This window comes from Schistocerca cancellata, chromosome 3 (assembly GCF_023864275.1).
Source record: "Schistocerca cancellata isolate TAMUIC-IGC-003103 chromosome 3, iqSchCanc2.1, whole genome shotgun sequence".
NCBI lineage: Eukaryota > Metazoa > Arthropoda > Insecta > Orthoptera > Acrididae > Schistocerca > Schistocerca cancellata.
This window is the reverse complement of record NC_064628.1, coordinates 430,813,649-430,830,629: the sequence shown is the minus strand read 5'-3', so window position 1 is coordinate 430,830,629 and position 16,981 is coordinate 430,813,649. Positions and strand designations below refer to the sequence as shown.

General features: G+C 42.0%; 1 protein-coding gene across 1 annotated transcript in view; it reads right to left on the bottom strand.

Annotated features, from left to right (window-relative positions):
* Positions 1–16,981, bottom strand: part of LOC126176735 (metabotropic glutamate receptor 4-like) — an 848,202-nt gene that overhangs the window by 509,402 nt on the left and 321,819 nt on the right. Inside the window, exon 2 of the mRNA XM_049923904.1 lies at positions 10,377–10,547. Within this exon, the coding sequence (XP_049779861.1) occupies positions 10,377–10,451 (75 nt within the window). The 5' untranslated portion in view covers positions 10,452–10,547. The remainder of the gene's footprint in view (positions 1–10,376; positions 10,548–16,981) is intronic.

The window sequence follows — 16,981 nt, the reverse complement described above, 5'->3', positions numbered from 1 at the left end:
AGGGGTGTTAAACGTTTGGTGTATAAGTTCGTAGCGTTTTTCTATAAGTTCATTAAACACGACAGGCACAAATAACAGAGACTTCAGTCATCAATAATACAAGGTTTTACAAAAAGGTACGGTCAAACTTTCAGGAAACATTCCTCGCACACAAAGAAAGAAAATACGTTATGTGGACATAAGTCCGGAAACGCTTACTTTCCATGTTAGAGCTCATTTTGTTATTTCTCTTCAAATCACATTAATCATGGAATGGAAACACACAGCAACAGAACGTACCAGCGTGACTTCAAACACTTTGTTACAGGAAATGTTCAAAATGTCCTCCGTTAGCGAGGATACATGCATCCACCCTCCGTCGCATGGAATCCCTGATGCGCTGATGCAGCCCTGGAGAATGGCGTATTGTATCACAGCCGTCCACAATACGAGCACGAAGAGGCTCTACATTTGGTACCGGGTTGCGTAGACAAGAGCTTTCAAATCCCCCATAAATGAAAGTCAAGAGGGTTGAGGTCAGGAGAGCGTGGAGGCCATGGAATTGGTCCGCCTCTACCAATCCATCGGTCACCGAATCTGTTGTTGAGAAGCGTACGAACACTTCGACCGAATGTGCAGGAGCTCCATCGTGCATGAACCACATGTTGTGTCGCACTTGTAAAGGCACATGTTCTAGCAGCACAGGTAGAGTATCCCGTATGAAATCACGATAACGTGCTCCAGTGAGCGTAGGTGGAAGTACATGGGGCCCAATCAAGACATCACCAACAATGCCTGCCCAAACGTTCACAGAAAATCTGTGTCGATGACGTGATTGCACAATGGCGTACGTATTCTCGTCAGCCCACACATGTTGATTGTGAAAATTTACAATTTGATCACGTTGGAATGAAGCCTCATCCGTAAAGAGAACATTTGCACTGAAGTGAGGACTGACACATTGTTGGATGAACCATTCGCAGAAGTGTACCCGTGGAGGCCAATCCGCTGCTGATAGTGCCTGCACATGGTACGGAAACAACTGGTTCTCCCATAGCACTCTCCATACAGCGACGTGGTCAACGTTACCTTGTACAGCAGCAACTTCTCCGACGCTGACATTAGGGTTATCGTCAACTGCACGAAGAATTGCCTCGTCCATTGCAGGTGTCCTCGTCGTTCTAGGTCTTCCCCAGTCGCGAGTCATAGGCTGGAATGTTCCGTACTCCCTAAGACGCCGATCAATTGCTTCGAACGTTTTCCTGTCGGGACACCTTCGTTCTGGAAATCTGTCTCGACACAAACGTACCGCGCCACGGGTATTGCCCCGTGGTAATCCATACATGAAATGGGCATCTGCCAACTCCGCATTTGTAAACATTGCACTGACTGCAAAACCATGTTCGTGATGAACACTAACCTGTTGATACTACGTACTGATGTGCTTGATGCTAGTACTGTAGAGCAATGAGTCGCATGTCAACACAAGCACCGAAGTCAACATTACCTTCCTTGAATTGGGCCAACTGGCGGTGAATCGAGGAAGTACAGTACATACTGACGAAACTAAAATGAGCTCTAACATTGAAATTAAGCGTTTCCGGACACATGTCCACATAACATCGTTTCTTTGTTTGTGTGTGGGGAATGTTTCCTGAAAGTTTGGCCGTACCTTTTCGTAACACCCTGTATATTCTTCTTCACTATTTACAACAGTCTGCCATTGGCGGGGTAACTTTCCGACTCAGCGACTTTGGAAATCACATGGTTCTGAGGCGAAGAACTCGTCGAGCCATGTTTGGAGCGCATTTTCATCTGGAAAGGAAATTTCTTGAGGGTCGTTCGATAGAGCTCGGAAAGATTGAAAATCTGAGAGTGCAAGATCAGGTGAATAAGTGGGTGTGGATTGACATCCCACCCTAACTCCATTACAGTGTTTTCCGGTAGTCTAACAGAATGCGCACGGGTGTTATCGTAGAGCAGCATCACTTCATGCAGTCTTCCTGGTCGCAGCTCTCTGATTGTGTCTGCAAGACGTCTCAGTTGTTTACAATAAATGTCAGCAGTGATGAGTAAATCTCGGGGAGCAATTCGTGGCACATCACACCGTCTCTGTCCCACAAGATGCATAAATTTTTTTTTTTATGTGATCAGGTTTTTGTACGAGAATTTTTGCTTTGTTTGGGCTCACCTGTCCCTTTCTTTTTCTTATGTTAACATAAATACACCTTTTCTTGTCACCAGTAAGGATGCAGGACAGGAACGGTCGATGTTCACGAACCGACTGATGACAGCCATGCAGAAATGCACATAAGGCCACCAGCTGATTTTTGTTATTTTCGTTTAGAGCAGCGGTACTTACACACCCGAGTTTTAAACCTTCCCCAACGCATGCAAATGTCACACGATGGTGGAATGGTCATAGTTCATCAAATTTACGAGTTCTCTGTAACATTGACTTGGATCATTATGGATTAATGCATTTAAACGATGTTCATGAAAACCCAAAGTTCGTCCTTAATGTGAAGAGTCACTAATGTCAAAACGATCCTCCTTAAAACGATAAAATAATTTTCTAGCCGTGATCTGTACAGGGGCAGCATCCGCATACTCGGCACAAATGCTTCTGGCTGCCTCCGCTGCTGTCATCCCTCTACTGAGCTTAAACAGGTGAATATAACGAAAATGTTACGATTTCTGCTCTTGGCACTCCATTTACTATAATCCGTTCATCATAAGAATAAACCTGATGTAAACAAACACTGCAAAAGAATGGAGCAACAACAGCCCTAAAAAGGAAGAAGGACTTGAAATTGTGAGAAAGTCATATCGTTAAAGGAGGGACAAGATACGACAAATACCAGGCGATAAAGAAGTGGACATACGACCGATTTGTCGAATCTCGTTGTCGTAACGAGAATGTAACAAGGAGAATACTGCAGGAGTGGGCTGCAGGTGCAGCGCTTCAACATACGGCCAACAAAGATTTTACGTTTGCTGCATCATTATCTTGGGCAAGAAATTTCAAATCGGAGTATAAAATTCGTCAATGGCACGTCACTAAATACGTCTCTCATAAGGAGGTACAAAATATAGAAGATATACAGAAAGTGGCGGCTCTTTTCAGCACGCAAACGGCGTCATATATGACCGATTTTAATCGTGATTACGTGATCAACACCGATCAAACAGGATCCGAGCATCGGGTGAATATTCGACGCACGTTATCGCATAAGGGAGAGAAACGAACCCTTGTCGCAGTTGGTAGTAAAAACAAACTAATGCATCCGTACACGGCGCAATATGCCATCACAGCCTCTGGAAAAGTGTCGCCTAAGGTTTTCCTGTGTTTACAAGAATCGAATGTTACATTTGGTCCTAGGGTTATAGAAGAGGTCAATCGTTTAACCGACTCGTTGAAAAACGTTTACATTAACTGCTCCAAATCGGGGAAACTGATGAATGTGATCTATAGATTGTTTCTTGAGAATGTTTTAAGACCATATGTTTCTGATAACAATATTAGATTCCGGGGAGTGAAAAAATTAATACTACAATATATGACACAATGTTTATAGATGGTGAGGGTTAGCCGACGTTCACAGTAAAAGTAATACCGCCAAACTGCACACCTGTGTGCCAGCCGTATGATGTTTATTTCTATCGCCAGATTAAAAACTTCATTTCCATGCTTCAGAATTGCAGTGTGCTTCTGGAAACCCAGCGGGAATTGCACAACCGCACGGATGCAATAACTATTCACAGCATAATTCATAACCAACTTTCAGCACCGATTTTTCAGGCAATGATATCGTATGCGTGGTTCGCATCAAAATTAATTCCCGAAAAAGACATATTTTTAAATGTAAACCGTTTTCCGCCGACTCTTCAGAAGGAACAGTGTAGCTGCCGAAAGATTGCATTCATTAGATGTTCTTGGTGCCATGAGTATATTTGTTTCGAAAGTTTATATGACAAGTACCATCCATATAGTTGTTCGAAGAAGAGTGAGGACACGTTACAGTTACTGGAAGAGTCATTGTAAAGTGACCTGGAGTAACATTTTAGTTGTTTACTATCCCAAGAGGTTTGAGAAATTTATTTGCCTACATTATTATTATCATTCCCAGTGATTTACTTACCTTATTAACCTTCCTATTCCTACCAATTGAGATATGGAAAAATACAAACGAAAAGAATAACATCCACTAGGTCTCTTCGAGATTCTAACCCGGATTCTCCGATTCCCTGCTAGTTATCTTGACCGTTGCGCTATTTTTTTACAATTTTTTCATTCTTCCACAAAAACAGTAACAAAAATGGCTAGCTTACGATGAATCGGCGCTGTCGGCGAAAAGCGTTTACCATGTGGGTACAGAAGCGGCAGTTGTAAATGTTTCTTTCCTCGATTTCTGGAAAAGTTTGCGTTTGCGTACCCTGATGATGAAAAATGCTCTATTTACAATTATCTATCGATCCCGCCAATTTTGAGTCGATTGCTCGTCATAACCTTTAGGGGTGATTTTCTCAAAAATGCGGGGATGTTGATCCAAAATATCGTAGATTCCTTCGTTTTAGGTTGTACACAAGCGACCTGCTAAATCTGAGCCGAATTGGTTGGTCGTGTCTGAGGCATTCCCCTTGTCTATGTGTGCGTAACGCACAGCACAAAACGTACCCTTATTATCGTACTTGACAGTACTCGAGACAGCTTGGCTGCAGTCCCACGTGAAACGAAACTCCAACGAGGCTCCAGCCAACGCAGCAGAATACATGTTGCAATGTTTACATCAGGTTTATTCTTATGATGAACGGATTATAGCGTCCTCAGCTCCACTCACTATCTCCAAATGACAGAATTACAATATGTAAACTCAAATATCAAGAATGAACTTCAGATAAAAAACTGAAAATAGGTAAACGCCTAGTAACAGGAATACCGACATGCAAAATAAAAATGCTTCGAACCTATGCACCAACCTAACATTATCAAACAGAAGGCTTCTGTTGGTTACGGAAGAATAAAAGAACAAGTGAAAAGTTCATCGTATGAAGAATGCGAATGGAAGCAGAGATAGAACCTGACAAAAAGTAGCAGTACTGTTGCGAATGCTAATTGGACATAGATATTTGACACTATGCGAATGTGTTTCGTTTAACACCCTGCCTCAGAGTGAACATTAAAAAAAAAGAGACAATTAAATTGTTTTCCATTGTTTACTATTCTGTTAAATGTTTTCCGCTCCGTGAAATGTATGGAAAGTAAATAACAAGCTGTCAGGGCCACTGTGAAAGTATGAAAGGCGAAAATCGTGTCAGAGTAAATTACCTTCGACGAGTGTATTTTATGACGAAATTTTTACTCTCAATTAGTGTTACTTTCAATGTAAATAACTGCAGGTAAACTTTATTCATTACGCAGTATTATACGCGTGTGACCGTGCTGGTATAACGAGTAGAGCACTCAACTAGAACCCTGGATGTTCCAGGTTCGATCTCGGATCGTGGCCGGGAGTTTTCCTGGTTCCATTCCCTCCAGGGTAGCTCCAGATCCACTCCGACTGCTGCCAAATGAGTGCCATGGATCTCTTTCGGGGGTAAAAGGCGGCTGTGGCGATAGGCCCACTTCCCTTCCACTGCTACTGTCGCGGCGAAGAAAGGCGGTCCGCAGTCAGGCCAACAGCCCAATCACAGGCTCGTGTCACAGACTTTAATCTACACGTGCATCTATTCTACATTTACATAAATACTCCGCAAGCCGCCGAATAGTGCGTGGCTGCTCCACCCGCAATTAGAGTGAGGGCGAAACGATCGTCTATATATCTTCGAACAAGCCCTAATTTCTCTTACTTATCTTCGTGGTAGCGAAATGTATGTTGCCTGCAGTAGGATCGTTCTGCAGTCAGCTTCAAATGCCGGCTTCCTAATTTTTCTCAATAGTGTTCCTCGAGAAGAACATCGCTTTCACTCCAGGAATTTCCATTCGATTTTCCGAAACATCTTCGTAATACTTGAATGTTGGTCGAACCCACCGATAACAAATATAGTAGCTCGACCCTGCATTGCTTCATTGTCTTCCTTTAATCCGACCTTGTGGGAATACCAAACACTCAAGCAGTACTCAAAGATAGATCGCGGTAGTGTTCTGTATTCAGTCTTCTTTACAGTTGGACCACACTTAACTAAAACTCTCCCAATAAATCGAAGTCGACTATTCACCTGCCTCACTACTATCTCGCTCCGTTTCATACGGCTTTGCAACTCTACGTCTAGATATTTAAGCGACGTGACTCTCAAGTAGCATGATACTAATGCTGAATTCGAGAATTATATAGCAGTATTTTCCTACTCATCTGCATTTACTTACATTATTCTACATTTAGAGCAAGTTCCTACTCTTCACACCAACTAGAAATTTTGTCCACCATATTACATTCTCCACAGTCAGTAAACTACGACACCTTCTCGCACACCACAGTATCATCAGCAAACAAACGCAGATGGCTGTTCTCTCTGCCTTTCAGATCGTTTATGCATATAGAGAATGATAGCGGTTCTGTCACATTTCCTTGAGGGTCCCCTAATAATAAACTTGTCTCTCATGAATATTCGCCATCGAGGACAACGTACAGGATCCTATTACATAAGAAGTCTTCGAGGCACTCGGAGATCCTTTCCTTTATTGCAAGTGTAACGTCGAGGAAACTACCTCATCACAAATATGAAATTATTGTAATCTGCCTGGTGAAGAAAGCTGCAGAAACCGGGCGAACGAGGCATCCCATCCCATGGACTCAGCGTCTAAGGAATACCCAGCCACAAGGTACCTCCAGCATCGAATCACACGAACGAACGATGTTCGTGAAAATTTCTCAAGAATGTAAACACATAAAACTGCAACCAGTCACTTTTCAGAATAGTTATTTATCATTCCATGAACCGGTTTTCGAACCTTTTCAGGTTCATCTTCAGATGGTTTACTGGAAGCTACATCGCTATTTCTAGCTGCTGGTTGCTGGCTTTCGACGGTATGGGCGGCATTTTTCGTTAGTGTCCATCTGTCTCCTTCCAGTTTGACAGCCACAGTCTGTATTCATTTACACTGTGACAGCGAAACTTTGATAGTATCCAGCATGTGCTATATAAAAATTGTATATTTATGTATTTACATTCAATTAACAGTCACGGGTTATAAAATATCCGCAATAGATAAGCTTAATGTTTCTCAAGATTTAATTGATTTGTTGGTTAATTTCTATTTTCCGTTATCTCTTTCATTATTAACTTTATGCCATTATTGCGTGAAGTGTCAAAACATTTCCATCGATTAAATTTATAAAGTTCATAAGATTATAATAAAAGTTACTCCGTAGCTTAGCCGTCATCATTTCTGACGTCTGAGATCAAAAACGCATAGCTGAGAGGGAGCTAAAGACTTCCTCAATGACAGAGTTCAAAAGGTTTTTGTAAGATTGAAAAATGGGCTAGCATATGTTTTTAAAATCTCATGGGGACTAATGGTGGTAAGTTTCTATGGGACCAAACTGCTGAGGTCATCGGTTCAGAGGGGGACTACTTTGAAACGGATAAAATTAATATGACTGAACAAATAAAATTCTTTGGAAAAGATAAAAATTGCTTTTCTTAACACTACTGAAACTGCTAATGGTTACTTGATACCCGTTATAGGAGCAGTATCTTTCACTCAGATCGTTGAGGAACGACAGTGTTTGGTAAGACGGTGTAGCAGAGCGATAGCAAAACCGTCCGAGTGCCTGAGCAACATTTATTACGTAGGGAAAAGGATGTGACACTAGATTTACCACATGTTTGACTGCAGCTAATAAGTGTAATACACGGTCAGCCACATTAATGTGACCACCGCCTATGCTCGACGTCAAAACGCAATGACCACTCACAGACGGCAGGTGGCACCACTAGCAATGGAAGGTATACAGGGTGAGTCACCTAACGTTACCGCTGGATATATTTCGTAAACCCCATCAAATACTGACGAACCGATTCCACAGACCGAACGTGAGGAGAGGGGCTAGTGTAATTGTTTAATACAAACCATTCAAAAATGCACGGAAGTATGTTTTTAACACAAACCTACGTTTTTTTAAATGGAACCCCGTTAGTTTTGTTAGCACATCTGAACATATAAACAAATACGTAATCAGTGCCGTTTGTTGCATTGTGAAATGTTAATTACATCCGGAGATATTGTAACCTAAAGTTGACGCTTGAGTACCACTCCCCCGGTGTTCGATCGTGTGTATCGGAGAGCACCGAATTACGTAGGGATCCAAAGGGAACGGTGATGGACCTTAGATACAGAAGAGACTGGAACAGCACATTACGTCCACGTGCTAACACCTTTTTATTGGTCTTTTTCACTGACGCACATGTACATTACCATGAGGGGTGAGGTACACGTACACACGTGGTTTCCGTTTTCAATTATGGAGTGCAATAGAGTGTGTCCCGACATGTCAGGCCAATAGTTATTCAATGTGGTGGCCATCATTTGCTGCACACAACTGCAATCTCTGGCGTAATGAATGTCGTACACGCCGCAGTACATCTGGTGCAATGTCGCCGCAGGCTGCCACAATACGTTGTTTCATATCCTCTGGGGTTGTAGACACATCACGGTACACATTCTCCTTTAACGTACCCCACAGAAAGAAGTCCAGAGGTGTAAGATCACCAGGACGGTCTGGCCAATTTATGCGTCCTCCACGTCCTATGAAACGCCCGTCGAACATCCTGTCAAGGGTCAGCCTAGTGTTAATTTCGGAATGTGCAGGTGCACCATCATGCTGATACCACATACGTCGACGCTTTTCCAGTGGAACATTTTCGAGCAACGTTAGCAGATCATTCTGTAGAAAAGCGAAGTATGTTGCAGTCCTCTCCGATACACACTATCGAACAGCGGAGGAGTGGTACTCAAGCGTCAACTTTAGGTTACAATATCTCCGGATGTAATAAACATTTTACAATGCAACAAACGGCACTGATTACGTATTTGTTTATATGTTCAGATGTGCGAACAAAACTATCGTGGTTCCATTTAAAAAAGCGTAGGTTTGTGTTAAAAAACATACTTCCGTGCATTTTTGTATGGTTTGTATTAAACAATTACACTAGCCCCTCTCCTCACGTTCGGTCTGTGGAATAGGTTCGTCAGTATTTGATGTGGTTTACGAAATATATCCAGCGGTAACGTTAGGTGACTCACTCTGTATAAAGCGTATCGGGAGGGAGAGGGGGCGCAGACAACTCGCACTGTACGTGCACGCTTCTAAGACCAAAGGGATGAGTTCACTGTGTCGCGGGGGTGGAGGGGGAGGGGAGAAGAAGAGGAAAACAGTGCACTGGTTGTCGTAATGCGGAAACGGGGCGATTTATCTGACGTCCAAAATGGTATGATGATTGGCTTTCGGACCAAGGATGGAAGTATTTCCGAAATGACTAACTTTCTGAACTGTTAGCGTGCCGCCGTGCTTTAAGTGTACCCTAAATGGCAGAATAGCGCTGGCTAAAACCGACAGGGTGAACGACGGCAGCGAAGTTGTGTGCGGACGAAATGACGTGCAACTGTTGAGCAACTGACCGCCCAGGTGAACCAAGGGGCTGCCAACAGTGTCTCCTCGGCAACCATTAAGCGTGCGTTGCTGCATATTAGCCTCCGCAGCAGGTGCCTTATTCATGCGCCAAAGCTGACTGCTGTTTATCGGCGACGACGGCTGGAATTTGCATGCCAGAACCGCAACTGGATGTCCACTGAGTGCGGCAGGTGGCATTCCCATATGAACGCTGTCTTATGCTCCATCGGACACATGGCCGTTGGCGTGAACAGCATGAAACAACCTGCAGCAATCGTCGAAGCGTTATGGTCTGAGGAATGTTTTATTGGTACCCCTTGGTGATCTCGTCATCCTGGAAGACATAATGGATCAATACAACTATGCATCTATGCTTGGGGACCATGGACATCCCTACATGCAGTCTGTACTTCCTTGAGACAGTGGCTTCTTCCAGCAGGACAATGCAAGAAGCCAAACAGATTGCACGGTACTAAGAGAACCGTTATGACTTCACCTTACTACTCTGGCCACCAAACTCTCCGGATTTAAGCCGAATCGAGAATCTCTGAAACCATCTCAATCGACAAACTTCACACATTGGCCACTGCGCTGGAGTCGGCATTGCTCCAGATCCCTATCGCTATCTTCCAGCACCTCACTCCCTTTCTGCACGTCTCTCAGCAGTCAGTGCTGTAAAAGGTGGTTATTCAGGCTCCTGACAGGTGGTCAAATTAAAGTGACTGAACGGCGTGTGTATGTGGCGCACACTAGGCGATACTGCGCAGTGCGTAAGTTAGTTACCTTGATGCCGTAATTGGATTCTTCGTAGATGATTGATATGTAAGACCATCCCATGCGACGCACGATCTCTACCATGGCTTTCACTTGGTAGTGGTCGGAGGGGATGGTGCGCGAGAAGAACTCGAAGCGCTGCTTGTTGCTCAGCTCCGGACTCGTCGAGAAGAAGGAGACCTGCACAGAGAACACAGGAGCTCTTAGTCGTGGCGTCTTGATACCAGAAGAATCCGTAAATCTGTCCAAAGCTTACAGTCGCACAGCAGTCGCCTGCGCTTATCCACGAACTTTACGTAGTGCCTGCTGTATATTCGAATGTAAATAAGCAACAACACATAAAATGTAGGCACACACTACTTGCTACTTTAAGTTTGTCTCGTACAAATGCACACTGCCACATGGACCATCACTGCGCATTGGTTATGGTTCGTACAAAAGAAGATACAGAGAAAAATTGATAATGAAACTTAACAACAAATTTTAAAAAAACACGTTCTCAAAACGGACTAAAAATGTAAAATAAATTTTCCTAGCCCATACTGATTCCTAATGCCATAAAGACAATACTGAAACATTGTGCTATTGATTTTCAAATAGCTATGACAATAATTGTAAAATTTAAAACGAAAAACGTGTGGCGGATACAATAACTAACTGATGCATAAATAATTCACCCGAGTAACTAACAATTCTATTGCACTACAAAGGATATGAACTTTCCTGTGATTTTTCTCAACGACAGCTGCTCTCTTCACTCCTTACTATCACCTACTTCAAGTTTACAAGTATTGTAATAACTATTAAAAATTGACAAACACAAATTTCCAGGGCTCTCTGCATGGGTTTAGCAATATGTATGGGCTAGGAGAAATCATGTGATACAGTTTAGTTCTGTTCTGTTTAAAAGTACTTTATTTATATAGTTGTGTTCTGATTTTTAGTCTTGTGTATCTGTGAAATGTGTTAAGTGAGTTCCAACATTTTGATGAGATTACGAGAGAGACCGGTAAATTTCATGTTTATTTAAGTTTCTCTTCACCGCAGTCATCTAGTAGATTGCTTCCTTCTACGTATATCTCAGAAAAGGTAAAAATCAGAGAGATTCACTCTCACGCTGATGCTTACCAGCAATCGCTCTTACCGTGAAACTTTCGCGGCTGGAACAGGCAAACGGGGTACACAAAGTACCCTACACCACACACCAGACACTAAAGAGAGTTAACATTGAATTGTCTTCCACTTCTCAACTATGTTGAAAGTGTCAAGTCTCTAGACCATCGGAAGGTTAATTTAAAATCCATCGGAAAATTTGTAACGAGTTAGTAGCGCAGTATCATCCTGTTCCGAGCTATATTTGAAGTTTGAAGTCAGTAGATCATCGGGAAGTGAGTTTAAAAGTAATTGCAAAATTTGTGCCGAACAGACAGACAAGAAAGTGACCTAATAAAAACATGTCAAAAAATCCACTTAAATCAGTCACAACCACCACGCTCACAAGCATATAATACCAGATAAACAAGAATATGAGACATGAGAGCAGCATAAACACGGGGTCAAAAAGAGGAAACAGGAAACCTGTTCTCGATGAGATACTAGGGTGTGCTGGAAAGTAACACATCCGAATTTTTTATGTGGAAACTCTTAAATCTGTTCAAATAATACAAACGTTATTAACATTCTACATTTTTGATCGTCACGTCTACGTATTTATTTCTCAATATATTATTAACAGTCAAACATCTTTATTCTTCCTGTCTACATACTTCTATCTCAACACGGTCATCCTAGCGACGAACACTTTCTTACCAAAGAGAGACCAGTTATTTGATACTGCCACTGTAGAATGTTTGACTGTTGACGGAGCCACAACTTCACCTCTATTTGCACCGCTTCATAACTATCAAAATAAAGTCCTCGGATGTGTCCTTCAAGTGTTGGAAACATGTTAAAATCGTATGCGGCCAACTTGGGACTCGATGGAGGATAATCGATGCCAATGAACCCGAGAGATGGATTGTTGCAGCACTCGTGTGTGCTCTGGCGTTGTCATGCTGAAGGCGACGGTGCTCAAAGTGTAGACGAACTCTTCGAATTCGTGCTTCAGTTTCTCACCAATTGATATGATTACCTAAACTACCGCCATGTTATATGCTACAGTTCGGAGCACTCTACCTGCAGAGGGTAGCAACTTGCGTCAAGAGGGTAAGTCGGCCAAGTAATATACATAACATGTCATACATTGATGAAAAAAAAATCGCAACACCAAAAAATATTTAATGTAGAATTACGAAATTTCGGGAATGCATTTGGCTAGGCAGAATATTTAGATGATTAACACTACAAGATCACAGGTTAATCCAAGTGCGAGATAAGCCATTGCAAATGTGAAACGCTGGTACATTAATAACTGGAGAAACCGCCAGATTGTTGAACGCAAGCATGGAAACGTGCATGTGTGTTGTATAGGTGCCGAATGTCACTGTGTAGGATTGAGTTCCACGCCTGTTGCATTTGGTCGGTCAATACAGGGACGGTGAATGCTGTTTGTCGATGTCGCTGGAGTTGTCCGACGATGTCCAATACATTCTCGATTGGGGACAGATCTGGTGATCGTGCTGCTCATGAATGGCAGCCAACAGGTCTAAACAACAGATTGACGTACAAATTTGCAGTCGGAATGTGTTAAATAACCGCGAGGGTGCATCTGCTATCATACGGCATCAGACACCAGACCATAACTCCAGGTGTAGGTTCAGTATTTGTAGCACGCAGACAGGTTGCATGCTGGACTCAAATGGCGTCCTTCAAACCAACATACGACCATCACTGGCATCGAGACATAATTAGCTTTCACCAGAAAACGCAACAGACTTACACCCTGCCTCTAATGCGCTAGCGCTTGACACAAGTCGCATATGGTGGTGGTTTGAAGTCAGTGGGATACACGCTTTCATGGGGCCTGGCTCGGTGCTGTCTTTGGAGTAACCGATTTCTAACAGTTCGTTGTGTCACTGTGGCGCCCTTCTCGAAGTGGTACTGCAGATGCAGTTATGATGCACCAGTGTTGATAATGGCGTCTTTGTCATCTTAAAGGCATTCTTGACTACCATCAACTCACCCCGGTCGAACCTGAAAGGTTAACTGACGCTCACGACCATTGCAGCTTGTATTTAGAGCAAACATGATTTGAATCCCCATGGTCGCGCTACTAGAGCCAGAGTTGTGCAACTGGCGCAAAATTTGAATAGAAGTCATCTTTCAGATATAGAAACACGCCTATCAGCTTTCGTTCTATGTTGCTGCGACTTTTTTTTTCCAATGTTGAGATCAGAATAAAAAATTGAGAGGCATTAGTTTTCAGCACGCCCTCGTATAACCACAAAAAGGCACACACTACACTCAGAATATCAGATATCTTCAGAAGACAAGGCGCAAAAATTTCATAGCAAACCGATAACTCCGTATGAACAAGTTCCCTGAAATAATAGCAGAACCAGATCTATTCCAGAATTTAGCGGTTCAATACTTAAAACGGAAGTAAATGGGATATACTAAGGGATATTTGACGTCTGATATAAAGAGTACAAATGTGAGGAACAGATCACTCAAGGATAAGCAATAGAAAACAACTACTCATGTTTCTAACACTTATAATATTTACAAGAAAACAACTGAAAAGAGATAGCTGCTAAGCTCCTAAATAATTTGGCGAACCATGCACTTCCTAAATAATTGCGAGCATATAGTTTCATATTAAATGTAAACAAGAAATTTCTCTAGTTGGCACACCATCTCTTCCGATCAGCACCGCTAAAACTTTTCTATGTTTTCTCCTTTATGCAACCATACTACTCTATACATGACTCTCCTTATTCAAACAAATTATAACAGAACACACACACACACACACACACACACACACACACACACACACACACTGATGACCATTCAAATAGTAATACGAGACCGTGCATATGCGTAACAGTAGAAAGAATACACGATCAATATTGTAGGTGATCTGGGAGTATACAGCGTGTAAAACTTGTTACACGAAGTTAAAATAATAATTTTCTGTGGCAAAATCTTCTACAAAATTGTGGAGTACACTTGCAGCTGCTAATTCTCGTTTATTGTAGAATAAAGGTACAGCCGGTTTCGCAATAATGAATCGGATCTTTTGGTTAAATCTGGCTGGATTACATTAAGCCATTAAACCCTATATGATCTCCCAACGATCTATAAGACACGTATCCTGGTATCATCAATGCAATGGATGTTGAAAGAGTCTTCAATAATCAGACAATTACGGGTCGTTACTAAGGGATATTCTGATCTGGGCCAGTGTTAGCTAAATTACTGATGGATCGTCGAAGATTCATTGCACTGATTATGCATGAATATGTGTCTTAGAGAACGTTGGGAGATCATATTGGTTTAGTTGCTTAATGTAACCCAGCCAAATTTAACATGAAGCTGCGATTCACCATCGCGAAACCGGTTGTACCTTGTTTCCACAATACGCGGCTACAAGCGGGCTCTACAACTTTTTAGAAAATTTTACCACATAGATTAAGTTACCGTTGCCCACATAGATGCTTATTAGTGCACAAAGCTGCCGCCCGCGTAACAGACAATAGCTTCATCTTGGCAGGGCATCAAGGCGAGCTGTGCTTGGACGACAGATACAAGTATGTCGTTGGGTGCTGCATTATTTCGGAACAGTGGCTGGCAAGTGTGTGACAAACTGTGTGAATGCCTTGCAGTGTATGCGCTATAGCAGTGTAGGAACACTGCACATTTTGAGGTCCAAATATGGATTCCTGGAGAAACTAACGCTCATCGAAAATGATAAAGTATTCAGTGAGATTTAAGCCACCGAAACGGATTATTTTGGAAGCTACCCAAAGTGGAAGGTGGTTACTGAAGTCCCGTGTCATCAGGCAAGAGGTGCCAAATTGCTATATACTAACTACCCTGTTCATTGCTTTCGTAATGTTCCCCTCGTGTTTGGTCCCTAAAAGATAAAAAGAATCGAAAAGTTCCTACATGTCATTAATGGATCTTTCGAATCTTCCCATGTGTTTTCTCTGTTTTGTTGTTTGGTATTTGTAAACCAGATTTATTTCTGTATTGGCATTAACTCATTCGAACAGAGTCAGAACAAAATTATCAAACATAATCATCCATTTACAGTTGAAAGGCTACAACCATCAGCTATGCCAGGAGTAGACTATGCTCGTGGTCACAGATTCGTAGCTATCTGTAGCAGTGGCAAACTTCATACTATGTATTCGATTGTTGAGTAATATACTGCGACCCGAATTTATTTGTCATCACGGTGTTTAGTCAATAAAAATCGTTGCAAAGTTCTGTCTGCATCATGGCCTTCCGTTGTCCTTTTTTCTTATTAGGATTTTCCTATTGACCTGAATACAAGACGCAGTGGTAAATGTGAATATTCAGCGTGCCGAAACATCCAATATTCCATTCCTCCGGAATAACATATTAATAATGAAAGAAGTTTATTGTATCACAGAATAACGTTGATGGTTAAATATAAAAATAAGTAAAAATTGGCTGATCGTTCAGCTGGCGCAATGCGAACATTTTCTCAGCATTTCGTTAGTAAATTTCACACTGGCTATCTGCAGAAGAAATTGACAAAAACTGAAGCAAACACATCGACAGGCAAACGAGATCTGAACCAGCAGCTATCCTTGCTGCAGATCACGAAACAAGCATGGTGCCACGGAGGTAACATGACAAAGCTACTTTCAGTTCTCTGCCATTGCTCTGGTGGTAGTTAATGCAGACGATCCGTAACACGAGAAACGAAATCAGCTGTATTTCGAGCGTAGAATGACCTTACTAGGGTCGAAAAATTATATTTACAGTTTAGATGTCATATAAATGCTGTGAATATCTTGATTACTTCATCAGTACGAACAAATAATTCAGCGAGAGTATAGTAGTGTCACTTTGCGTCAATACCGAAAGAGAGTGAACGATCGCAGTGCTTCCCGTCAGAAATATTGACAAGGCCCAAATGAAAAACTTCATGGGAGCTCACAATGCCCTCACTTCTATCCACAACCTGCTCCAGCCAGCCCTAAGTAGAACTACGCTACCAAACGTCGATCTAACATAACGCTTCAAACGGACAAAAGATTACAACAGAGGAAAGTACAAATGAATTTCACACGTATCCTGATAGGCCTGCTGTGAAAGCTTATTATAACAAAACTGAAAGTGAGTGCAAAACGACCTTGCCCAAAGCTGGAATCACTAATGTGCTACACGTTATTGACATTGAACGGACTGTACTTATGTATGGCTTGTATTATGCACAACTGTATCAGGAAAGCACCTAAATGTGAAGTTACTCTGATAACACACTAATACACCGATGCCTAGTTGTAGATTTACAAAATAAAATTGAATGTATTACTAATGAAGCAGAAGCGAAACAGAATAAACGGTAAATGTATAGTTGTACACTTTCATAAATTTTTCACCTCCAGATCTAGCATATGTAATGCGTACTAAAATTTTTTATCATTGCTTCCGTACTGTTTCCCATCTTGTTTGATACCAAAATGGCGAACAAAATA